Genomic DNA, 27141 nt, shown 5'->3' on the forward strand with positions numbered 1-27141 from the left:
ACTGATGAGACACTGTGTCCTGGGAGTGCCTTTTCCTCCTGAGTACTGTAGGTCCTGTTTGGCATTTTCTTCCAGAACAGGCCTTATCACACTGTGTATGCCACTACGATTCTTAAATCTCTCAAACCAACCTTTGCTGGCTTTAAATTCACCAATATGAGCACTAGTTCCAGGCATTTTTCCCTGTTCACCTGGGTGTTAGTCGACTTGTGTGGGTTGCATCCTGGGAGATAAGATTAAGGACCCCAATGGAAATAAGTTAGACAGTCTTTGATGACACTGACTTTTTTGGGTTATCCTGGGTGGCAAATCCTCTGGGGTTAATTGTTTCTTGGTATTCTCAATAAGCCACACCAACAACGGTGCTACAGCAGCAGCAGCAGCTGACAGTGCAGCAGCAGCAGCAGCTGTACCACCAATAGTAGCGATGGTTGATTGGGGTTTATTATACAACCTGGCCAGCTCGGAGACATGCACTCCACTTTCATACTTATCAATGATCTTTTTCTTCATCTCTATTGTAATTCTCACCCTTATTGCTGTAGGGTTGGCACTAGAAGCTTTCTTGGGGCCCATGGTCACTTATTTTCCAGAAAAAGCACCGAAAACACTGTAATAATACGAAATATTCCGATTGTATGCTTGGATGTTACCGCGGAGGCTGGCTGGTAAACAATGCCACCGGCGGAAAATGTGAGCGCGTCTCGGAAGAAAATCGGTAAGCGGGTTTTTAAGCGGTATGTGAGGCAAAATTTTTGCAATTAAAGTAAGCGGTATGCGAAATAATCGCTATGTGATGCCATCGTTATGCGGGGGTCCACTGTATCTTTATATATGTTTCTAAACTGTTGTATCTGGGTGCCTCTGCAAAGACAGTGATTATGTATAAGTGAGGTGAAAGTGTTGAATGATAATGAAAGTACGTATTTTACTTTTGGGGATTTTCTTTCTTTTTGGGTCACCCTGCCTCGTTGGGAGACGGCCGACTTGTTGAAAAAAAAAAAATATACAGAACATTAAAATTAAATACAAACCCTATGCTCAAGATTCTCCTTGATATCTACAACAGAATGCAGTCACAATACAAGGCACAAATCACTCTTTGACATCCCTTGTGTCTGTCTAACACTATACAAAAATGCGGTGCACATAGAGGGCCCTAAGATGTGGAATTCACTACCAGTAAAGATCCCCTGACTGCATACAAATTTAGGGCTATGCTTAAAACTCATCTCATCTCTCAATACTAACCAAACCAACATTTAACCAGTTTGAAGCAACTCTCCCAAATATTTTTTGACCTCAAGTCTATTAAAACATCTACTCATACTTAAAATAGTACTGTTTGAACCATTACTTGTAATATTGTTATTCGTTATGTGCAACATCAAGATTATTATTCTTATAAACCTTCAACTTTGACTACCTCACACTAGTATTAAAATAAATAATTAAAAAGATAACCACTTTTATCCTGTCTAGACTTAAGTAGTTTTTAAGTACATATTAGGATTAGTCTGCCCAAAATGCCCCAGCATGCTAGTGGCTTTCTTTGTACCTAACAAATCAAAATTGTAATTACACATTGCAGTCTTTACAAAGAAATAAATTTATCTTTATCCTTAATACTGCATATAGATTTTGCCTTGGATTTGGCATATAAGAAGAAATATTTTGAATTTCTTTCAGTATCATAAATTGCTTATAGCCTTTCTGTCTCTTGCATGTCTGTATGATTCATAAAATTTGAGTTCAGTATTTTTTACTTCCCTAGTCAGCACTTCCTTCCACATTTCCTTTAGTCTGGCATCCCTAGAGAAGCTCTGTGATTTTTCACTTCTACCTGTAGAGGGAGTGTCTCTTTCTCTCTAAATTACATCTTTTCTTTTTCCTAAGAGTAATGTGCCATGAGCATATTTCAAGTGCCACCAAGTTGATCCTTTCTAGACACTGGTTCAGATTTATGTTATTTAAGTTATTTTCCCAAAATGTTTGGTTAAAGATGTGATTTATTTGATCCCAGTTGATATTCGTGTTGTTAAAGTTGAATTTGGTGAAGGCACCCTCATAACTGTTTGTATTTTGCTGGTCAGGACCCCTGTGCATACAAATCTGAACTTCAGTTAGGTTGTGATCTGAATTTACTGTTCATTTATGTTATATTTCATACTAGGTTGTCATTATTTGTGAAAATAAGGTCAGGCATATTTTCCAGTTTTGCTGGCTTAAGGCAAATTTATTACAGACTTTCACCAGCTCACTTGTGTGAGAATTTCCATCTTAGCTGCCTCTGAATTTTCTCTCTACTGTAGCATTATTTGCTACATTCTTCCCATTTAAATGTCTTAAATTGGGGCTGGGGTTGAAAGATTTTCCAGAAATTAACCAATTTTCAGTAGCTTTTTTTTCTTTTCACTATTGGGAAATTGTATCTGGTGGCTTCTATCACAGTGATTAAGGGTGTGGTTCTCAATTTTTACTGCCATAACCTCAACTACATCATTTGTGGTGTTTAATAACTCTGCAAATGAATGACTCTGACTTTCAGGTCAGCTCTCATTTGTTGTCTGTTCTTTGTGTCACATCTAAGTACAGTGGACCCCCGCATAACGATTACCTCCGAATGTGACCAATTATGTAAGTGTATTTATGTAAGTACGTTTGTACGTGTATGTTTGGGGGTCTGAAATGGACTAATCTACTTCACAATATTTCTTATGGGAACAAATTCGGTCAGTACTGGCACCTGAACATACTTCTGGAGTGAAAAAATATCGTTAACAGGGGGTCCACTGTACTGTAAGTTGTACCCTGATATTCATATTTTGTTGTCAAAATGATCTTATGTATGGATCTCTGTGAAGGAAAAATATCTCAAAAAATGATCTCAGTAAATAAATTTTATCTTGTAAGTACTGTTAAGTATTCATAGATTTTTTTCAATAATGAATGGCAAAACAAGTACAATGGTCCCCAAGTTTCGGCCATAATTCGTTCCAGAAGGCTGTTCGAGTGCCGTTATCGAATGAATTTGTTCCCATAAGGAATAATGTAAATTATATTAGTCCATTTCAGACCCCCAAAAATACACTTACAAAAGCAATTATGTAAGTGTATTATTGTAACAATAATACACTTACATAATTGCTCGAGTTGGGAGCTGTACGAAACTCAGGGTACCACTGTACATACTGTATGTATGGGATACTCCCCGTACATAGAGTCCTATTGCCACACAGGACTCCCTCACTAAAAACCTCTGTCATAACATAAAACAGGTCTTATAATGAAGTGAACATTGTAAGGAACTTCTCCACCTAGTCCCTGGAAATTCAAAACTAGCATGGATGTACAGACTTTCTAAAACACAGAAATAAAAAGTCCCAGTGAGTTCCATCACATTTGGTATTGGCAGAGCCCTAGAAAAGCCTTTTCTGCCTCTTGGGGACAAGCAATGCACACTTAAAGAACTCAGGCAATCTACTTAATAGAATTAGAAAGTGGATGTGACCTCCCTGTTCACAAAGGTACTTACGGACTAGGCAATAGACTTTAAGTTTTTCAGAAACCCACCAAGGATCATGATTTACTTTATTTCTATTCCACAGAACACTTGGACTAAGTGAGAGGAATTACAGTTTTACCTATGAGCACACAGAATAAACAGTTTGGAAGACCTGGGAGAGGAATGTGATTACGTTTGCCAAGTGTTGATGAAATTTTAATTCCCTGTACATATCAAGAAATACAAAATAGAGAGTTTTTTGTTTGTTCATCACACTCAGAACAAAAACCAGTCCTAAATCTTTTGTCATCCTCTTCAAGGGGGGCTCCTTGGTGCAGTGAAAAGGCTCTTGGTCTGAGGAATTAGACCTTTTGGTCTCCTTCCTCACACCGAATCTAATCACCCCCCAAATCCCCCCTTCCCTATCCCATCCTCCCTTTTTCCCTTTCCTCCTCCTCCCCATCCCTCCCTTCTTCCCTTCCTATTTTCAGCCTTGGGGATTCTTCCCACAGGCACTCTAGTTCCTAGGTAGGGGTAAGGGTACTGGGGTCCATCCCATTCCATTAAGGTCCTTGGAGGTGGTGTAGTTTGCCGTGGAATCTGGATCACCTGGAGGTTTCCCGATCCCTCTCCGGTCTCCCGGAGGGTGGCTTCGGGTGTCTTTTGGGTGACAGGTGTATTTCTGGAGGCTGTCTGTCGGATTCCAGGGGGTGGTGACTGAAGGAGGTATGCTTTGTGGCAGGTGTCCAGCCACCCTCTCTTTTGTCCACCGAGGTGGCTCGGCGGATGTGAGGTTGCTATCCTGGATTGCTGGTTTACTGGCGTGAAGGGTAGGGTATGGCACGGGTTCCATGCCGCATCTGCACTACTAGCAGTGCTTGGGTCTTCTTGGGCACAGAGGGGGATTTACAGCCATTTTTTGTCTCCTAGGAGCTATTCCTCTACATCCCTCCCCCCTTTTTTCTATTCTTTTTTCCTACAAAACAACAAGAAAGAAGTGACATAACCATGGAGTCTCAAATCCATGAGCCTGCTCCCCCCAGGCCCCTTACTGATACCGCACCCTGTTCTGACCCTGTCTCGTTATTTGACCACTCTTTGGACATGGTACTGGGGTTTTGACTGACTCCTTCAATATGTCTGACCTCCGCTCTCCTTTGACCATGCTTCTGGCTTCTCCCTCTATGGTACGGCAATTTTCATATTGCTTGCCCGTACCACGTCGGACCCACTCCTGTCCCACACCTAAATGCCCAAGACCATTACCTCATGATACTTCTTCGCTTCCTTCTCATTCTTCTCACAAACGAATGGCACGCCATGCACTCTCTTTACATATATCCTTTCATGCTGTCAAGTGCGGTACATGCATCATCACTGTCCAGAATGCTAACCAAGCTCACGATCTTTCTCTCCTTACAACTATCAATACTATTCCTGTAACTATTGAAAAACATTAATCCCTCAATTCTTGTAGTGGTACTGTCATTCTGCCCCATATCATTGTCCAGCAGAATTTCCAGACATGTGGCAATGACATTCTGGTACAGCTAGAACTCCAAGACCTCCCAATCCTCAAATTAGACACTTATGTCCTCCCTGCCCACGGGCGGAGACGATACCCTTGCAATATAGCTCGCTTAACTTTTGACTGCCACGAGCTTCCGTCCTCTGTATATATTGTGGAACACCGTTTACAAGTACAAAAGGTGATCCCTACACTGCAACAGTGTAGAAAGCGCTGGCATTTTGGTCATCCAGCAAAATATTGCAGGTCCATGGCCGACTGCCCAGTCTGTGGTGCTGACAACCATGCCAGTACATCTTGTAGTCTACCTCCCTCTTGCCTTAACCCTTAACCCTTTGAGGGTCGACAGGCCCTCTCCGAAACTCGTTCTCAGGGTCGGCCAAATTTAAAAAAAAAAAAATTATTTTCTCTTATGAAAAGATAGAGAATCTTTTCCCGATCATAAAGACACCAAAAGTTTGAAATTTGATAGAAAACTTACAGAATTATGCTCTCGCAAAGTTAGCGGTCTCGGCGATGTTTACGCATCGGCGATTTTGCCCACTTTGAGCCCCATTTTCGGCCAATTTCACTGTACTAGTCGACAAAAAACATGAATATTTCGCTAGAACTCCATTTTTTCTATCGAATGGATGAAAGAAACCACTCATTTATGAAATTCAACTATCCAGTACAGTGGTCAGAATTTAGCAATTTTGCCAATTTCACACAAATTTCAAAAGATGCCAATTTCGGAATAGGGTCCAGAATAAACAAGAAAGACATTCCTGGCACTAAAATGACATTTCCTCTAGTCATTAGTCATGTCTCAAGTCCCCTCTTATATTCTTTTGCTTTCCACTTTGAATTTTTATTTTCACAAAAAATATAAGATTTACTGTTATGCAGACTACTGCATTAGTGTAAAAAATGGTATAAATATTATTGGTGCACTTGTGAAAGAATATTAGACTCACCAGTTGACGTGTATTGCACGCTTGGCACGATTTGTTTACTTTTGAAGTTTGGTAAAAATCGAACATTTCTGCTACTTTGAGCTCAATTTCAAGGCACCTTTCTTTGTAAAACCAGTCAAAATCATCTCAATTTCTGTAATATGTCTTCCATTCTATAAAATGAGACCAAGAAAACTAGAATACAACAATAAATACCATACGAAAATACACTGCAAAGTCGCTGATTTATTAAAAAAAAATGGTCAAAGTTTTTTTTTTCTCATTATGCACTGTGTGCTGCAGGATTTTTTTTAGACTGTGCACACTGACCACATAGACCCATTCTTTCATATGAAGGCCTACCAGCTTTCTCCCACTAGATTTGAGGCCGCTAGAATTTATGAGTACTAGTACGTCAAAAACCCCTACGCGTAAAACGTACTAGTACGACGAAAACCCTCAAAGGGTTAAACTGTTCAAATGTAGATCTACATTCATGCGCATAGCACTCTGAACATAGATCTACTTTTTTTCACATAAAGCATGTAAAAACGGATGTAGATCTACGTTCGGAGTGCTACACGCATGAACATTGATCTATGTCTGGACAGTTTAAGGGTTAATTGGCATGAGGTTCACCCATCTTACTCTTGCCACTGCCAAGTTTACTTAAATGAGCATGAAATCCATTGTCTCAAAGTGGCAGGCCTCCCATATGCTATGGCAGTCTCATCTACGCCTCCAAGGGTAACTTCACCGTATTTCTTATTCTCAAGTTATTAAACATCCCCCCTCCTCTGAGGTCCCAGCTTCTGCAGCCTCCTCTGTGGTCACCCTGCCACAGTCACTCCTGTCTCTTTTGCTGTCCTGGACTCAGAGGTCCCTACCTCAACACCTCATTCTGTTCTCATCTCTTCCTCTTCTCACTCACAAGTTTCTGTGTCTACAAGATCTCATACAACACCTACTCCCCATTGCCCCTCTCCTTCTCCAAAGTCCAAAACATCCCCATTGTTAAACTCTCCTTTAACCCCTCCTCTCCTTCTGCAACCTGCACATTTTTCCTTCCCAGCCTCTGTACCTAGTTCTTCACCTCTAACTGGCTGTTATGAGTGTGGAGGTTCATCCCCCTCCTCGTACAGTACCTTCTTTCCCTGTCCCCTCCCAAGTTTCTTCCTCTTCTGCTTTCTCTCCTGTCCCCTCCCAAGCTTCTTCCCCAGTTCCCTCTACCCTTTCATTTCCCCCTACTTTGGTACAGTCCATTGTTACCCCGATCTTTACTCACCCTCCTCCTTCCATCTCCAGTATTGTACCACATACAACATCCTTGTCCTCTGAAACACTTGAAGCTATCTTAGAATATATTGAGGAGACTAGACTATTGATGGACACTCATCCGCCTCCTGTTCCTCCTCTTCACTCTTCTCCGTCTGCACAACTCATTTCTTCGCAGCGTCCCAATCCTTCGCTACTTAAAAGTTTTCCGCTGCCTCCACATGTGGACTTTTTTAACCCTACTAGTCCGTAGATACCTCTACCTTCAGATTTTTTGTATCTTTCTCTTTGCAAATCATGGCTTATTTACAGTGGAATATCTGCAGCCTCAGAGGTAACTGGGGTGAGCTTCAGGTGTTGCTCTCCCAGTTTTCCCATTTGTGTTTGTTTACAAGAACCCAAATTATGCTCCACTGTTATCCATCCCATCTCGGGCTATTATTTTTTTTTTACACTGTGTTCATCAGATCCTTTTTCCGATGGATCCTTTATTGAGAGTGCACTTCGCTGCATTACACTGCAGCCCGTATCCACTTGAATGAGTGGTATACAATTTGTTCTTTGTATCTCTTTTCTTCTTGGGTATCATCTATCCCAGGTGTTGCATTTCTGGTTTCTTTCTCACCACCACCACTTCTGTTACTTGGTGACCTAGCAAATTGGGACCTTTATTCGCAATATAACTGCTTTTAGTGAGGTTCCTTCTTCGCCCACCATTGATGAGCTTTTACACCTCTTCTCGACCTCAGTTTTACCCGCAGCTTCACATTCTATATCCAAACCTTGGGCAGGCATCATCAGAAGTGTGTGCCTTGGTGGTCTCCTGCTTATGCTCGGGCAGTACCTTTGAAATGTGCTGTGTGGGGCAGGTACCTGTACAGTAGAACCACAGAGGGACTCCTTGATTTTAAACAGAAGAGAGTAGTCACTCGCCGTTTCATCTGTGACGCTAAACGCTCTTGCTGGCGGGATTATGTTTCTACTGTCACTTCTGCTTCCTCTATGAGTGCAGTCTGGAAAAAAGTACGGAAATTGAGTGGTAAATCCTCTCCCGACCCGGCTCCTGTTCTTCGGGTTGCAGGTGTTGATATCGCAAACCCTCTTGATGTTGCCCCCGAAATTGGTAATCATCTCATCCGTATCTCTCAGGGGTTTCATCTATGCCCCTCGTTTCATTCCTCAAAGTCTGCCAGAGAGTTAGAGCCCTTAAACTTTTCTTCTATCAGAGAAGAATCTTATAATGTGCCTTTTACACTTCTGGAACTGGAGGCAACTCTAAGCTTGCCGGTCATCAGCAGCTGGGCCTGACAGCATTCATATTCATGTGCTACAACATTTACATTGGTCAGCCCTTGCAGTCCTCTTACGACTCTTTAATTGTATTTGGTCACAAGGAGTTCTTCCCCAGCTGCGGAAATCTGCCATTGTTCTCCCTCTCCACAAACTAGGTACTATGGGACATGATGCCTCCCACTATCATCCCATTGCTCTTACCAGTACATGGTTTAGCACTTCTTTTTGATTATAATAATAATAATCTTGCCGGTGTAGTTTGCAAGGTAATGGAACGTCTGGTAAACAGACATTTGATGTGGTATTTAGAGAGACAACAATCTCTCCACTAGTCAGTATGGCTTTCTCAAAGGCCATTCTACCATTGACTTCTTACTACGTTTAGATACGTATGTCCGTGATGTCTTTGCCAATAACCATTCAGTTATCGCCTTCTTTTTTGACCTTGAGAAGGCATATGACACAATCTATCATTTTTCCTTAAGAACTTCTTAACTGAAAGACATTTCTGTGTTCGGGTTAATAATATGCTTTCCTGGGACTTTATCCAAGCTGTAGGTATCCCCCAGGGGTGTGTTCTGAGCACAACACTGTATCATATTTCTGTGTTAATTATATTGTTTATTATGTCATATTAGATGAATTGTGATACATAAATAAGCCGTACACTTGATAATAGTGTCATATTCAAGTACGTATTTTTTTTCTTAGTCTCCAAAGTCCAGGAATGGATTAATGGCTTTTCATTTAATTTGAATGAGGAAAATTAATTTGATATATGAGTAAATTGAGTTACAAGCTAGGCCACAGAACGGATTAAACTTGTAAGTCAAGGTTCCACCGTACTTTCTCTAGACATTCTGTCGTCTTTGATCACCCATTGTTCCTACATGGCTCGTGTGTCCCAGAACGTGATGTGGTCAGGTTTCTCAAGCCTTCTGTTTGACGTAGGTTATCCTGGAAACCTCACATTACCTCTCTGAAGGCGACTTGTCATAGCTGGCTGAGCCTTCTTAAAACACTCACTCATCTTTCATGGGGGGCTGATCGTAGAACTCTCCTTCAACTTCATTCAGCCCTAATTTTATCAAAACTCGATTATGGTGACCAGATATACTCAGCGGCCTCTCCTCCAACTCTCTCCAGCCTTAATCCCATCCATCACCAGGGATTACGTTTATGCTTCGGTGCTTTTCACTCTTCACCGGTTGAGAGCCTCTATGCAGAGGCGAATATCCCATCCTTGTCTGATCACCATGATGCTCATTGCCTTTGCTATTTTGTTCACTCTCATGACCTCCATAATCCTTCCATATATAGGATAGTTAATGATGTTAGTAGATGTTCTTAATATGTTTGTTTCCCGTTCACTCTGTCCCTTTTCTCTTCGCCAACATTCGCTCTTGTTGTCTTTTCAGTTACCACCTTTCTGTGTTCATGTAGCATCTCACTTTTCCCTACCCCCTTGGGAAGTTCCGACAGTTCGTGTCTGTTCTTTGCTACTGCCATGTGCGAAAGCCCTACTGCGTACAGTGGCTTCTCGCTCTCGTTTTCTTAACCACTTCCAATCTCATTGGCATGCCATTGCAGTGTACACTGATAGTTCCCAGTCTTCTGACGGCATCGGATTCGCAGCAGTGTTTCCTGACAGCGTCATGCGAGGGCATTTATTATTCCCGTCTAGCATTTTCACGACTGAATTGTATGCCATTCTCGTAGTACATGTACTTATCCGTATTGCATCTATGCCTGTGTCACCATTTGTGGTTGTTTCAGACTCTCTTAGTGCTTTAAAGGCTATATGAAAATTTGATACACCTTATCCCCTGGTTCTTTGTATCCAACTTTGGTTATGCCATATCTCTAGCAAGCACAAAGATATTGTTTTTTGTTGGGTCCCCAGTCATGTTGACATACAGGGCAACGAACAGGCAGACACTGCTGCGAGGTCAGCAGTACATGACCTCCCAGTTTCACATAGAGGTGTTCCATTCACTGACTATTTTGCTGTAATTGCTACCCACCTTCGCACCTATTGGCAACAATGTTGGTCTGATCTGCTCAATAATAAACTACATTCTATTAAACCGGGTACATGTATAGGTTTCTGGCTGTCTTCTTATCAACAGTGTTGAGGTTAGGAGACTACTCTCTTTCATCTTCACATCAGCCACACTCATTTTACTCACAAGTATCTCATGGAGAGGTGCCCTGTTCCACTCTGTGAGAATTGTCAGGTTCCAGTTTCTGTTAGCCACATTCTACTGGACTGCCCACTCTATCAACGAGCACGCAGAATTTACCTCCAACGTCGTCACTGCTCTACTGCCCTTACTTTACCTTCCCTTTTTGCTGATGGACCATCCTTTAACCCAGACTCTCTCATTGACTTTTTGACAGCAATTGTTTTACTACACAAACTCTGATGATGATGAGGCCTCTAGTACTCCTTACAGCCCTTTCTACCTCAGTCTCTTGCTACCCTCTACCCCTGCACTATCCACTACCCCGCTGCACACTATGACCTAATAATCATCCATCTCCCTCTTGCTACCCAATACCCCTGCATCCTTCCCTGCCCGGCGGAGCTGTATGATCCTTGTAGGTTTAGTGCTTCTTTATTATTATAATTCACTGCCCCTTACTTGTCAGAGGAGAGCTAATGGCATACTTCTACAACTTCCTTTGGACCCATGATGGCTTATCTCACATTAAAAAATGCACCAAAACCACAAAATAACAAAAAAATTCACAACATGCACAACAAAAGCTCAAGAGAAGTTTACAGCACATGAGTTGGTGGCTACGTATACTTTCTCATACCCATGTTCTCGACCCATTGTCCAGTGCGCAGTCCGTGAGCAGCCCTGTTCTGTACATGTGAAAACTTGTCTGTCGACAACCATGAGAACGTACGAAAACCAGGACATTTTTTCTTGAAGACCTCTTTTGAAAACTGATTTATTGAACAAGTACTAATGCAGTCGACATCCGAGGTTCAGCTGTATTTATATGGTCTTTCTTTTTACTTTGTTAAACTACCTTTTTATTGTAAACCCAATGATCTCACTTTTTTCACCTGCTGCTTCATCTCACTTTCTTGCTTTATAAATACTCACTGTTTTGCTTTATTTTGTATATTAAGGCTTGATAAAGCCTCAAATGAACAAAATGTAGTGTAAGCAAATATAGAAATATTACAAATGGGCTTTTTTGCCTAAAATGTTTTATGTTATTTCAGTACATGTGGCTGGAGCCATCAGACAGTTATGTGAAGGAAGAAGCTGTCAAGACTAAGGGAAGTCCAGGAAAATATTCAGCAACTGGAAGAATAAATAGAATAAAAAAGGGTCTGAATACAATTTATACACAACCAAAAAAAATACCAAATCCACCTGGACAACTAGGAATTCCATGGAGAGTGGAGCATAGGCTGTTCGAGAGAAGGTATTGTGTTGGCATTATGTTGAATACATTATGTTTAATATAAATAATGACTAATCATAAATCTTTCCAAATGCATTTTGTCACAAAGATTTACATATTTCCTCTTCTTTTGTCCCCTTTCATGCCTCTATTTTGTACTTTTGTCTTCACACATTTTCAAAATATTGCATACAAATAAATTTATTGGTAATCACGTTAGTACTTTTAAGTTAATATGTTATGTTCCCTCATGTTATTTTTACTCAGGTACATTATTTTAAGTCTTGTCTTTTTCAATTATTATTTCTTGATGCTGGAGAAAGTGACATTTGGATGGCAACTAGTGCCACAGATAATAAATGAGTCAAAAGAATTCAAGAGGCTTTTTTTTTTTTTTTTTTTTTTGGTGTTGTGAATCTCAGACTCAAAACAGGTTGGTTTCAATTAAAGCTAGCAATTTCAGTTAATTTGAATGCAATTAACTACTGATATTATGATGGAAAGGCTAGTTACAAGATCAGCACCCCTCAAGGGAGGTTCCTTTATGCTGGTGAGGGGCTCTTGATCTAGGGAATTGGATCTGAGCTCCAATTCTCTGAATTAAGCCTGAATGCCTTCCATCCTTCCTTCCATGGGGGAGGGTTTAGCACTCCCCCATGATAATAATAACAAGACCACCAACTATTTGTGTACCATTTTTTAATAATTATATTGTACAGTTATTTAACTACTGCTAGGTAGTACGTTGGTAGACAGCAACTGCCTAGGGAGGTACTACCGTCCTGCCAAGTGAGTGTAAAATGGAAACCTGCAATTGTTTTACATGGTGGTAGGATTGCTGGTGTCTTTTTGTCTCATAAACATGCAAGATTTCAGGTACATCTTGCTACTTCTACTCACACTTGGGTCACACTACACATACATACACAAGCATATATATGCACACCCCTCTGAGTTTTCTTCTATTTTCTTACCAGTTCTTTTCTTGTTTATTTCCTCTTATCTCCAAAGGGAAGTGGAATAGAATTCTTCCTGCATAAGCCATGCGTGTTGTAGAGGCGATTAACATACCTGGAGTAAGGGGGTAGTGCCCCTTTTCCTGTATACATTACTAAAGTTAAAAACAGAAACTTTTGTTTTTCTTTTTGGGCCACCCTGCTTCAGTGGGATACGGCCAGTTCGTTGAAAGAAGATTTAACTACTTAAGTGAAATACTTGATTTTATGAATTATCTATGTTGAACATTTTAGGTTTTAGGAGAATGTTTCATAAAAGTATGGAGGGGAGTTAGACTTCTGATCTTTCACGTGGCAGGAGAGTATTTAAAAAAAAAATGTCTACATCTGTTCCAGAGAGGGTTTACCACCTGGGTCACTGGTAGAAGCCTTTCCTAAAGAACAACAGAGCCATGCTGTAACATCAACAGAAGATTCAGTGAGTCTCCTTAACATTAGGTATGACTAAATGTGACAGTATTTTGTGTAGTGTACCAGATTGAATCAAAATGGTCTTAGCAGATTAAGTTGAAATTAAGAAAAAAAAAAAGTGTAAATTTACCACGTCATTTAGTAACAATTGGTGGCCTCCCTCCATTCCTACCCTCTCTTTTTCCTCCTCCCTTTTCCTTTTTTTTTTGGGGGAGGGGGGAGGTGGTTTGGCTGGAGCTGGTAGCTGTCATGTGTGCTGAGTTGTATAAGTTGTGTTAGAAGCTACTATACAGTGGGATAACTTACAAGAGAGGCACTTAGAGAATCAGGTAATAGTCAAGTGTAAGTAAGAAGTGGGAGATCATTTGCAAGTAAGAGGGGCCAATGAAGTACTGTAACATAAATGGACAGAGAACAGTAGGAAGTGAAAAATCATAATTAAGAACCAATAAGTGCTCTGATTGATAGTGAAAAAGAAATGTTAAGGCATATGATTGCTGAAATGGATATTCAGCATTGTGAGGCATGTGTAGCTGTCCCTAAAAATTTGTGAGCTACTTTATTCATAGGTTTCACTTATCCAAAATTTGTACTGATAGGCAACTAGTGATTAGATATAATTATCCAATATTCTGACTTTTTTGTTTTTCTACACCCAAATCTCTCTTGTTCTGGTCATTATTTTTTAGAAGTACTTGTAGTAATTAGAGATTTTTTTTTTTTTTCAACAAGTCGGTCGTCTCCCACTGAGGCAGGGTGACCCAAAAAAGAAAGAAAATACTTTCATCATCATTCAACACTTTCACCACACTCACACATTATCACTGCTTTTGCAGAGGTGCTCAGAATACAACAGTTTAGAAGCATATACGTATAAAGATACACCACATATCCCTCCAAACTGCCAATATCCCAAACCCCTCCTTTAAAGTGCAGGCATTGTACTTCCCATTTCCAGGACTCAAGTCCGACTATATGAAAATAACCGGTTTCCCTGAATCCCTTCACTAAATATTACCCTGCTCACACTCCAACAGATCGTCAGGTCCCAAGTATCATTCATCTCCATTCACTCCTATCTAACACGCTCATGCACGCTTGCTGGAAGTCCAAGCCCCTCGCCCACAAAACCTCCTTTACCCCCTCTTTCCAACCCTTTCGAGGACGACCTCTACCCCTCTTTCCTTCCCCTATAGATTATATGCTTTCCATGTCATTCTACTTTGATCCATTCTCTCTAAATGACCAAACCACCTCAACAACCCCTCTTCTGCCCTCTGACTAATGCTTTTATTAACTCCACACCTTCTCCTAATTTCCACACTCCGAATTTTCTGCATAATATTTACACCACACATTGCCCTTAGACAGGACATCTCCACTGCCTCCAACCGTCTCCTCGCTGCTGCATTTACCACCCAAGCTTCACATCCATATAAGAGTGTTGGTACTACTATACTTTCATACATTCCCTTCTTTGCCTCCATAGATAACGTTTTTTGACTCCACATATACCTCAACGCACCACCCACCTTTTTTCCCTCATCAATTCTATGATTAACTTCATTTTTCATAAATCCATCCGCTGACACGTCAACTCCCAAGTATCTGAAAACATTCACTTCTTCCATACTCCTCCTCCCCAATTTGATATCCAATTTTTCTTTATCTAAATCATTTGATACCCTCATCACCTTACTCTTTTCTATGTTCACTTTCAACTTTCTACCTTTACACACATTCTCAAACTCATCCACTAACCTTTGCAATTTTTCTTTAGAATCTCCCATAAGCATAGTATCATCTGCAAAAAGTAACTGTGTCAATTACCATTTTGAATTTGATTCCCCATAATTTAATCCCACCCCTCTCCCAAACACCCTAGCATTTACTTCTTTTACAACCCCATCTATAAATATATTAAACAACCATGGTGACATTACACATCCCTGTCTAAGACCTACTTTTACCGGGAAGTATTCTCCCTCTCTTCTACACACCCTAACCTGAGCCTCACTATCCTCATAAAAGCTCTTTACAGCATTTAGTAACTTACCACCTATTCCATAAACTTGCAACATCTGCCACATTGCTCCTCTATCCACTCTATCATATGCCTTTTCTAAATCCATAAATGCAATAAAAACTTCCCTACCTTTATCTAAATACTGTTCACATATATGCTTCAATGTAAACACTTGATCTACACATCCCCTACCCACTCTGAAGCCTCCTTGCTCATCCGCAATTCTACATTCTGTCTTACCTCTAATTCTTTCAGTTATAACTCTACCGTATACTTTTCCTGGTATACTCAGTAAACTTATTCCTCTATAATTTTTACAATCTCTTTTGTCCCCTTTCCCTTTATATAAAGGGACTATACATGCTCTCCGCCAATCCCTAGGTACCTTCCCCTCTTTCATACATTTATTAAACAAAAGTACCAACCACTCCAACACTATATCCCCCCCTGCTTTTAACATTTCTGTCATGATCCCATCAGTTCCAGCTGCTTTACCCCCTTTCATTCTACGTAATGCCTCACGTACCTCCACCACACTTACATTTCGCTCTTCTTCACTCCTAAAAGATGGTATACCTCCCTGGCCAGTGCATGAAATTACCGCCTCCCTTTCTTCCTCAACATTTAAAAGTTCCTCAAAATATTCTCGCCATCTACCTAATACCTCCCTCTCCCCATCTACTAACTCCCCTACTCTGTTTTTAATGGACAAATCCATACTTTCCCTAGGCTTTCTTAACTTGTTTAACTCACTCCAAAATTTTTTCTTATTTTCATTAAAATTTCTTGACAGTGCCTCTCCCACTCTTTCATCTGCTCTCCTTTTGCACTCTCTCACCACTCTCTTCACCTTTCTTTTACTCTCCATGTACTCTGCTCTTCTTATAACACTTCTGCTTTGTAAAAACCTCTCGTAAGCTACCTTTTTCTCTTTTATCACACCCTTTACTTCATCATTCCTCCAATCACTCCTCTTTCCTCCTGCCCCCACCCTCCTATAACCACAAACTTCTGCCCCACATTTTAATACTGCATTTTTAAAACTATTCCAACCCTCTTCAACCCCCCCACTACTCATCTTTGCACTAGCCCACCTTTCTGCCAATAGTCGCTTATATCTCGCCTGAACTTCCTCCTCCCTTAGTTTATACACTTTCACCTCCCTCTTACTTGTTGTTGCCACCTCCCTCTTTTCCCATCTACCTCTTACTCTAACTGTAGCTACAACTAAATAATGATCTGACATATCAGTTGCCCCTCTATAAACATGTACATCCTGGAGCCTACCCATCAACCTTTTATCCACCAATACATAATCTAACAAACTACTTTCATTACGTGCTACATCATACCTTGTATATTTATTTATCCTCTTTTTCATAAAATATGTATTACTTATTACCAAATTTCTTTCTACACATAGCTCAATTAAAGGCTCCCCATTTACATTTACCCCTGGCACCCCAAATTTACCTACTACTCCCTCCATAACATTTTTACCCACTTTAGCATTGAAATCGCCAACCACCATTACTCTCACACTTGATTCAAAACTCCCCACGCATTCACTCAACATTTCCCAGAATCTCTCTCTCTCCTCTACACTTCTTTCTTCTGCAGGTGCATACACGCTTACTATAACCCACTTTTCACATCCAATCTTTATTTTACTCCACATAATCCTTGAATTTATGCATTTGTAGTCCCTCTTTTCCTGCCATAGCTTATCCTTCAACATTATTGCTACTCCTTCTTTAGCTCTAACTCTATTTGAAACCCCTGACCTAATCCCATTTATTCCTCTCCCACCCCCTTCAGCTTTGTTTCACTTAAAGCCAGGACATAGAGATATTATTATTATTATTATTATTAAGTGTCAGTATATTATAAAAGTATGGTCTCAAACACAAAATGAAACCAGATCTGAAAAAAATCACTATGCCGACCTAAATTTGTATTTTTCATGGCTTCTAGTTTTGTGGGATCTCTAGGAATATAACCCCCTTCCCTTCCCGTGTATTTTTAGGAGCAACTATACTCAGTATGCTTTTGTAGTACAGTTCATGTGGTTGGTGTCTCATGAAATGGAGCATATCTTGAATTACTAAGGTACAGGGATGAAGTCATTTGATATGGGAGATACCTTTCTTGGATCATTGAGGTACAAGGGGAAAAGTTGTTCGGGGCTAGGTGAATTATTAAGTATTTTCTGTAGAAGCATTGCCTTCTGAAAAATTAGTGATAATTATTATTTTTAATAAAGTCAGATTATTGTTGCCTTATGTAAGAATAAGTAGTGTGATGTAAAAGTAGTTAAATGTTGGTAAAGTTTTAGAAGTTAACTGTACAGGAGTGCCCCACTTATACAGCAGGTTAGGTTTCAGGCTACCGCTTTAAAGTGAATAATGGTCTTTTTTTACTTTCAAATGCATATAAAAGCCTGATAACATGTTTACACTATAATATATTAACCCTTAAACTGTCCAAACGTAGATCTACGTTTGCACGCGTAGCCCTCCGACCTTGATTTTCTCCATAAGAAACAATGTAAAAAAACGTAGAGCTGCGTTCGGAGCGCTACATGAGCAAATGTAGATCTACGTTTGGACAGTTTAAGGGTTAAGTGAGCAATAGAGCTAGGCCTAAAAAATGCATATACAGTACACACATTACTTACCTTAAAATATTTTCCTCTTTAGCTTTTAGTGAGTGAATATATTTATTGTAAGAAGACTGAATAAATGAAGAATGGGTATAATTGAAAATCGCTGTACAGTGGAACCCCAAATATCAGACGTACAGTGGAACCTCTACTTGCGAGCGTGTCCACTTGCGAGTTTTTCCAAATACAAGCAGTCGATGGGTCAATTTTTTGCTTTCATACGCGAGCAAAATTTCCACAAGTGAGCAGACCTCAAGGCAGGTTCCCTGACACTGGTGAGGGGCTCTTGCTCTTGATCTTAGGAATTGTATCTCATTTGTTTGTTGGACTATCTTATTGAAACTAGGGCAATGTCTGATGGAAAGATGCTTCTTAACGTACACCAAAAATGAAAGAAATCTAAGCATAAATAATGGAGTTCACTTCTCAGCAATTAGTCACCTCTTAGCAGTAATTTTGAATGGTTTTTATGGTTGTATTCTCGTTTTTTGGTCTCATTTGATAGAATGGAAGATATATTACAGAAATAGATAAGATTTTGATTGCTTTCATGACGAAAAGTGTCTTGAAATTGAGCTCAACCTAGGACAAATGCTCCAAAAGTGTCTTGAAATTGAGCTCAACCTAGGACAAATGCTCCATTGCAGTCATGAATGGGTTGACATTATACAATTATTGCAATAAGGAATAACAGTAAATCTTATATTTTTTGTGTGAATAAAAATTACAAATTATTTATATAATAATAATAATAATAATAATAATAATAATAATAATAATGATATTTTATTCATTCTAGAGTATATATATCATGTTTCTATGTTATTTTTATTGTTTGTTATGTCATATTAGATGAACTGTGATAGATAAATAAGCCGTATAGATGATATTAGCAAAATTATTCATGAAGTATTTTGCCCGGTCTCCAGACAAACTCTCGTCTACCGCCGACACCGCCCATACCACTACATGAATGGCATATTTTAATCATTCTAGAGTATATATCATGTTTCTATGTTATTTATATTGTTTGTTATGTCATATTAGATGAACTGTGATAGATAAATAAGCCGTATAGATGATATTAGCTAAATTATTCATGAAATATTTTGCCTGGTCTCCAGACAAACTCGTCCACCGCCAATACCGCCCATTCCACTACATGAATGAAATATTTTATTCATTTTAGAGTATATATCAGGTTTCTATGTTATTTATATTGTTTATTATGTCATATTAGATGAAGTGAGATAGATTAATAAGCCGTAGAGTTGATATTAGCGAAATTATTGAAGTACATGTACAGAATTCCACTGGAACGGATTAATTGCATTTCAATTAATTTAGATGAGGAAAATTGACTCTGCAAATGAGCAAATCCAGTTGCGAGCAAGGTCGTGGAATGGATTAAACTCGCAAGTAGAGGTTCCACTGTAATCCGTTCCAGAAGGTCGGCCTAAATTCGATAAGGCCTGAATTCGAAGCAATATTTCCTATAAGAATTAATGCAGGTACAATTAGTCCTTTTCAGACATCAAAAAATAAAAAAAAATACATTTTGTAAAGTTTAACTATAGTTTTACATACACAAAACAATGACAGTCACATATAAATGAACATTTAAATCATTATTACATACCTGTATTGAAGACTTTTGTTGGCATGTGGAAGACAGGTAGGAGGGGAGAGGGAGGAGGAGAGGTTATTGTTTGGAAGGGGAATCCCCCTCCATAATGACTTCAGGTATCAAATCCCTCTCTGGGGTTACTTCCCTTGTTTTTCTTTTAATGGCACTAGGACCAGCTTGAGAGTCACTGGACCCCTGTTGCACAAAAAACTATCCAGAGAGGTCTTTTTCTAGCACCTCTGAGATTTGCCTGAAGTGGGCCAAGGTTTTGTCACTGAACATGTTGCAGATATGGCTTGTTTCAGCTTGGTCAGGGTGATATTTCTCAACAAAAGCTTGCACCTTACCCCACATTGCATAAATCTCCTTAATCTCTGAAGCAAGCTCCTCAGCTGTGGACTTTGCTGTTCCAGTTGAAGGTGTTGCAGCTCTTCAGTGGTTAGCTCTTCCCTGTGATCCTCCACCAGCTCTTCGACATCCTTGCCACTCTCATCCAACCCCATGGACTTCCCCAAAGACACAACAGATTCCACAACAGGTGTAGGGTCCTCAGGGTCAGCCTCCACCCCTTCAAAATCCTTCTTGAGGACACATTCTGGCCACAATTTTCTCCAAGAAGAGTTCAAAGTCCTGAAAGTCACTCCCTGCCAAGCCTTACCTATAAGGCTTATGCAGTTGTAGATATTGAAGTGATTCCTCCAGAACTCTCTTAGTCAATTCAGTGTCCGAGGTCACTTCAAATCACCTTAGAAACACTGCTTTTGTGTAGAGTTTTTTGAAGTTAGAAATGACCTGCTGGTCCATGGGCTGGATGAGAGGAGTGGTGTTAGGAGGCAAGAACTTCAGTTATAAAACTGAAATCCCTAGACAATTGGTCTACCAAGTTTGGAGGATGAGCAGGAGCATTGTTCATTACCAGGAAGCACTTGAATGGCAATTTATTTTCCTAGAGGTGTTTTTTCCCACTCAGGTCAAACACTTCATGGACCCAGTCAATGAAAAGTTGCCTCATGACCCATGCCTTATGATTAACTTTCCACATCACACATAATTTACTCTTGACAACATTGTTTTTCTTGAACACTCTGGGATTTTCAGTGATACACCAGTAAAGGCTTCAGTTTGAAATCCCCACTAGTGTTAGCACAGAACAGAAGTTAGCCTATCCTTCATAGGCTTGTGTCCTGGCAGTGCCTTTTCCTCCTGTGTGATGTAGGTCTTCTTTGGCATTTTCTTCCAAAAGAGGCCTGTTTCATCACAATTGAACACTTGTTGGGGTGGAATTCTTCAATTTTCTACATACCCCCTTGAATTCTTGCACAAATTTTTCAGCCGCATGTTTGTCTGAACTTGCAGGCTCACCATGCCTTACAACACTGTGTATGCCACTATGCTTCTTAAATCTGTCAAACCAGCCTCTGCTGGCCTTAAATTCACTAACATCAGCACTAGTTCCAGGCATTTTCTTTACGAGATCCGCGTGCAACTGTCTTCCCTCTTCACAAATGATCGTTTTTGAAACACGATCTCCCGCTAACTATTTTTCGCTGATCCACAATAACTACAACTCTACATCTTCCATTGTTTGTGATCTCTTTTTCGTTAACATGTTTACCCCTTTCGCTACATCAGCTTCCATGATTTGTTCTTTCTTTGCCAGGATAGAAGTGATTGTTGATTTGCTTTTGCTATACATCCTGGCAAGCTGGAGCACAATCACACCACTCATATTTTTCAATAACTTCTTTTTTAAATTCCATTGTGTTTCTCACTTTCTTTACCAAAGGAACTTAACTAGGAACTTTCTTTGGGCCCATTGTGGCTTATTTCACAGTCGTACTTAATAAACAAGGACAAAAAACAGTGGACTTTAAGGAAATGTTTGGTTGAATGTGTGGAGTAATATGTTCATGCACCGAGAGCCGTATTATACGCTGACGCGTATAATACGGCTGATTTGTGAAGCACCGGTCGAAATACGAGCAAAATTTCAGCCCAAATACCAGCCTAAATACGATTCGGCCGAAAAATGCAGTTGCTGATATTCGGGGTTCCACTGTATTAGCAAAATGCTGTAAAGCGGGGCCCGCCTATATCCCTGTACATGGAAAGTAGTGAATAAGCTAAGCAAGTTTGGAGATAAATGCTAGAAATTAGATAATGTCTTTAAAAATTTAATTATGGATATGAAGATAAATTCCTGGAAACATTTGAGATATCACCAAGTGGTGTTATTTTAAGTGGTTTTTATCTGTATATGGCTGTAATGTAATGTTTTAAGATTAACTCTTCATATATACAGTGGGTTGTAGTACTGTGCCATAATATTCTTAAATAATCTTTGTATATAGTACTTCTGGTTTGTCAGTTATGCAAGTATGTTAAGTAAAGTAGTGTGTGTTTTGTAATTAGCAAACTAAGGATCTAGCTCCCACCACTACCTGAATTTATTGTTATACTTTATGCACAGGTATTTCTTTGTTAATCCCTGGTTTTTATAGATTAAAAAAGGGAATGGACACAGCCATGGGCTTCATGTCCTCAACATGGATACAGTAGACTGTCATTTAGCACGATTTGAGTATTGAACAATTGAAGAATTGCGACGCAATTTTATGTAACATGTCGTATAATTAATTTAACATGGTTCAGTTTGTGGGAAGGAAAAAAAAATTCTCTTTTGTTCAAGCGGCTGCCTTGTTGTGGAGCAGCTGGGAAGCCCTCCCGCCATCCCCTGCCACTCCCCGACACCACCCACCATGTGTGTCCAGTCTTTCTCTGCTACAAGGCAGCTGTGTTTGTGAATTGTGTTATATTTTAATTACTATATCTTGTATCTGCCAAGCAATCATGACACCCAGTAACCATACCAGTGTTGCTGAAAGTGGCACAAAGAGGTATAAGCACTTAAGTCTTAGAATTAACAAAGAAACAAAGATATTAGACAAGAGGTAACCTGTAGCCGTATTGAAGTGTTACTTTGTACACAGAAAAAGAGGTAAACATGAGTTTGTGTGACTGAATGACTTGACTGACTGAGTGATTTGACTGACTTCATGGACTTACTGAGTGACTTGACTGACTGACTGACTGAATGACTTAAAAGTTAGACACTCCAGTACAACCATCGACTTCAGTACCAGAACCTCTACCATCAACCTCAGCCCAGTAGTAAAAACAACATAATACATCTCAACAATGAACTACAACTACATTTTCACTTTTATTTTTGTAAGATGTGAAGGCCTAAAAAAAAGTTGTTTGGCTTTTTGGGGGCTCCCAGGAACGTAACCCCATTTTTCCCATAAGTTCTTCAGTTCATCTAACATGATTTTTACCTAAGATGGCATTTTCAGAACGTAACTACCGTGCTAAATGACGGTCTACTGTACATCATGTATTTTTTGAAGCTCTTGGCTTATCAAAAGTTTCTTCAGTTATAAAATACTTTTGCCCACAGAAAGCAGTTGAGCCTTTACAAGAGAAAATATAGAAGAGAGAGAGAGCGGAGAAGGCACAGTGAAAGGAAACTGTCACGCCTACAGGTGCAGTTGCAAGAAATTCACTTATTAGATGAAGAAACTGTTTCTCATATTGAAGCCTGCTTTTTAAAGTTTCAAAATTTTTTAACACTTTTACAAAATAATGGGTAAGCATAATATAGTACATTCTTTTTATTTTATTATCTGGGTGCCTATGCTTTCATGATTATTTTAAATTTGGATTATAGGATGAAATTATAGATTAGAGAGTGAATTGCTCATCTTTTATTCTTGTCTACCGATATAAAATAATTAGTAACATACAGTTTCTGTTAACAGATTTTCTTGGCAGCCAACTTTCTTCCAAGAATCAGAAACAAAACAAAATGAGGCCAGTGAAAAATTGCAGTCTGGTTCTAGTTTATCAACTCTGCCAGGCAGCGAGTTTGGTGTATTAACCATAAAAGCTAAAAATTCACAATCCCCTTCAAATATCCCTATTCCAATATTCTTTGACAAGAGATCATATACTAAAAATGGTTTATCTCCAAAGGAAGTTGGAGATACTGCCACTTACATACAAACCCAGAAATTTATGCAAGATACTGTTCCTCAAGGTTTTCCTTTGAATTTGAAATCTAAAGAAAAGACAGAAGACATAGTGCCTGATAAAAAAGATGAAGTTTTGTTGGAACAACTTAATAGTGATATTAAAGTTGGGAGAAGCATGTTATCTATATTTTCACAATACTCGGTGCCAAAAGTAAATCGTGAAATAATAGTACGTTCAGGGCCAAATTGGGATAAAATAATTCATGATATACCAACTGGTGATGACAGTAATGAGATACACACTAGGGATAAGGAACATATTTTCAATGAAGTAAATGGAGCAGGAAAACAATTATCTAATGGAGTAGAGAGCTTTGAGAGGAAATTTTCTGATGAAATAGTTGACGCCTCTAAAAAAAAGCTACATTATTTAGCAAAGAGCACTGGTATATTACCTGAGGTAGAAGAGAGTTCCAAGAGAAAGTTACCTCATAAAGTGAATGGTGCTGAAGTAGAGGACACACACAAAAAAGTTTCTAATACAGTAAAAAGCACTTTAACTGTTACTTTTGGGAAACACTTAGAACAAGATAAAACATATAAGCTACATGACAAGTATGACACAAATACAAATTGCAGAATAAATGATGATATCCAATTGGCCCATGAGAAGGAATTGGTAATGAGTGGCTGGAAAACAGGAAATGGTATTACTAGTATGTATGATGACATAAATAAAACAAGCCCTGTTGTTGAATACCCAAGGAAAATGTCACCAGACATTATCAATACAAAAAGAAATAAAGAGGCTGAACAAATTGATTTAAAATTAAAAAACACACAGGATAATATGGAATTAGAAAGTGTTTTAATGTCACATAATGCTTTGGTTGATTTAAGTAAGGTATCACCTGATAGCGATGACTATACAGTGAGCTCTCATCATATTAATAAAGAAAAAGATCAAAGTAATTTGTATGAAGCAAAGCAATCTGTTAAAGTAAATAACTGTCAAAATCTTGCTGACAAATTTCAATTAAGAGACAAAACAAGGAATAAAAAACAAGTGACTAAAAATATCGAAACAGGACTAAGAGTAGATATCAGTGAAACGGACGATGATAAACTGAGAATGCAAAAAGCCTCTTCCCTTTTATTGAATAGAAGTGGTTCGGCTTCATCCTCAGTAAGCATATCTGAGCACCTTAGTCAGTCTCATTTCCACTGGTGTAAAGGTACAAATAAGACAGAAAAAGGAAATTCAGAGCCTATAGATAAAACACCTAAAGAAGAAACCAGAGAAAGTATAGACAATAGTGGAGGAATGTATAGCGACATTAAAATGGAAATTCCTCAGTTTGTTCTAGTACAAACTGAACCTATCTCTATGGAGTATGGCAGTGATTTTGAAGTCAGTGATGTTGAGGGAGTGAGTATTTCTTCTGCATCATTGGCCACTACATCTATCCCTGAGGATCTGCTAACACCAGGAGAGGAAGAATTTTGATTGTGCTGCCACCATTATGACCTGTGGGGAGCATTTCATTATTACCCATCCCTGTCCACACCAAATGTTCAGCATCACATGATCATTACAAGAGCTTATTGTACTCCCAGGCACATTTCAGATCAATCTCCTATTTACTGTACTCTCACTCTTTAACCCTTAAACGGTCCAAACAGATCAACGTTCAAATTCATAGTGCTACAAAATTAGATCTACTTTTTTTTACATATTTTCAAATATAACAAAAAAAAAATGTAGATAAAAGTTTTTTTACACGTTTTCAAATGTAAAACAAAAAAGATCTACATTTTTTTTACTTTCAGATGTTGAAAAAACGTATATATACGTTTGGACCATTTAAGGGTTAATAGGCTTAGCTGTATATTGTGGCACTTATTGATAAGCTTATGTGAAACTATTATTACAATCAAAACTAAGCACTAAATCCACAAGGATCTTACAGTTATTATTATACTGAAAAACATGCACTAAACTTGTATGCATAATACATGAAACTCGGACAGTGCATTTAATAATGACATTACAATTCTGATGTTCTCTATGGTTTGTCTTAGCAATTAAAATATGTATTACCTTTTAAATATGTAAATTTGTACTAAAAGAAATTACATCTAGTCAAGACTAGTCATGTCTGTATGCAGTTTTGTTTTATGGTATGGTGTATACAGAATCTGCATTTTCTGAAATAAAAATATTTACAAATTTATTAATTTGATCATATCACTGCCTTCTGACATTAAAACAAAAACTTAAAGTTCATAATCAGGTGGGCTTTTTACTAACACAGTACTTACCTAAATACAAGTACAGTAAATCTGAAATGACCTCACTTAACAATCAATACTATTGATAAAAAACATCTATATGAAAAACAATACAGAATGGGTCTAATAACTAGTGATCTGGCTAAATGTTACTCATCAGTACTAACTAACCTAACAGGGAGGTCGAAAAAACTGTACTATGAAAACAGATTGCATTACGTAATAGGTGATATGAAAAAGATCTGGAAAACCTTATCTGAAATTCTAGTATCTAAAAAGATGTCACAAAACAGAATGATCAACCTATTATTATTATTATAATCAAAAAGAAGCGCTAAGCCACAAGGGCTATACAGCAATGATCAACCTAACGAAACTGGAAGAACCTCTCCTCCAGCCAACTGATACTGCCAACAAACTTAATGTCTTCTTTGCGACCATAGGAAAAAAGCTAGCAAGCAAAATCCCAAACTCAAACATTTAACCAAAAGACTACCTCACTGGCAACTACCCAAATACTCTATTTTTAGCACCAACTAACTACTGAGATCTCATTCATCAAAACATTAACGAACAAGGTAGGAGACCTAAATAACTTACCACCACTTATGTATAAAACAGCTTCTCATGTGTTGTCCCCAATCACTGCAACTCTCTTTAACAAATCCATTGAATCTTCCACCTTCTCATCCATACTCGAGACAGCAAGGGCTACCCCGATCCTCAAAGGAGGTGATCCAACTGAACTGAACAACTATAGGCCTATATCAAACTTGCCCCTTCTATCTAAAATCTTCGAAAAATTAATTCACAAACAAGTCTACTCCTTAGTATCCCACAACATACTCAACCCCAGTCAGTCTGGATTCAGACCGAAAAAGATGATGCTCGAACTAATATATATGGCACTCAGAAAAAAGGAACTCCCCCTGGGACTTTTCATCGACTTACATAAAGCTTTTGATACAGTTGACCATGACCTATTGCACCAAAAGTTAGCATATTACAGGATCGCAGGACACTCTCTCAATTACCTAAAATCCTATCTTAACAATAGAAACCAGTATGTATACACAAATGGAGCTAACTCCACTACTCAGCCTCTTTTTGT

At 38.9% G+C, this 27141-nt stretch overlaps 2 protein-coding genes across 9 annotated transcripts in view; one reads left to right on the plus strand and one right to left on the minus strand.

The window, feature by feature from the left end:
• The window catches only part of LOC128689532 (uncharacterized), a 129438-nt gene extending 104193 nt beyond the window's left edge, over nucleotides 1-25245 (plus strand). For all 5 annotated transcript variants that reach the window (XM_070083726.1, XM_070083721.1, XM_070083715.1 and 2 more), the window contains 4 exons: nucleotides 11778-11983; nucleotides 13315-13416; nucleotides 23165-23353; nucleotides 23526-25245. In XM_070083726.1, the coding sequence (XP_069939827.1) occupies nucleotides 11778-11983; nucleotides 13315-13416; nucleotides 23165-23353; nucleotides 23526-25245 (2217 nt within the window). The remainder of the gene's footprint in view (nucleotides 1-11777; nucleotides 11984-13314; nucleotides 13417-23164; nucleotides 23354-23525) is intronic.
• Tfb4 (transcription factor B4) overlaps nucleotides 23457-27141 on the minus strand; it is a 43493-nt gene continuing 39808 nt past the window's right edge. For all 4 annotated transcript variants that reach the window (XM_053777905.2, XM_053777891.2, XM_053777897.2 and 1 more), the window contains one exon: nucleotides 23457-25266. The gene's annotated coding sequence lies outside the window, so the exon portion shown is untranslated. The remainder of the gene's footprint in view (nucleotides 25267-27141) is intronic.

The sequence above is a fragment of the Cherax quadricarinatus genome, chromosome 1 (assembly GCF_038502225.1).
Source record: "Cherax quadricarinatus isolate ZL_2023a chromosome 1, ASM3850222v1, whole genome shotgun sequence".
NCBI classification, from domain to species: Eukaryota; Metazoa; Arthropoda; class Malacostraca; order Decapoda; family Parastacidae; genus Cherax; species Cherax quadricarinatus.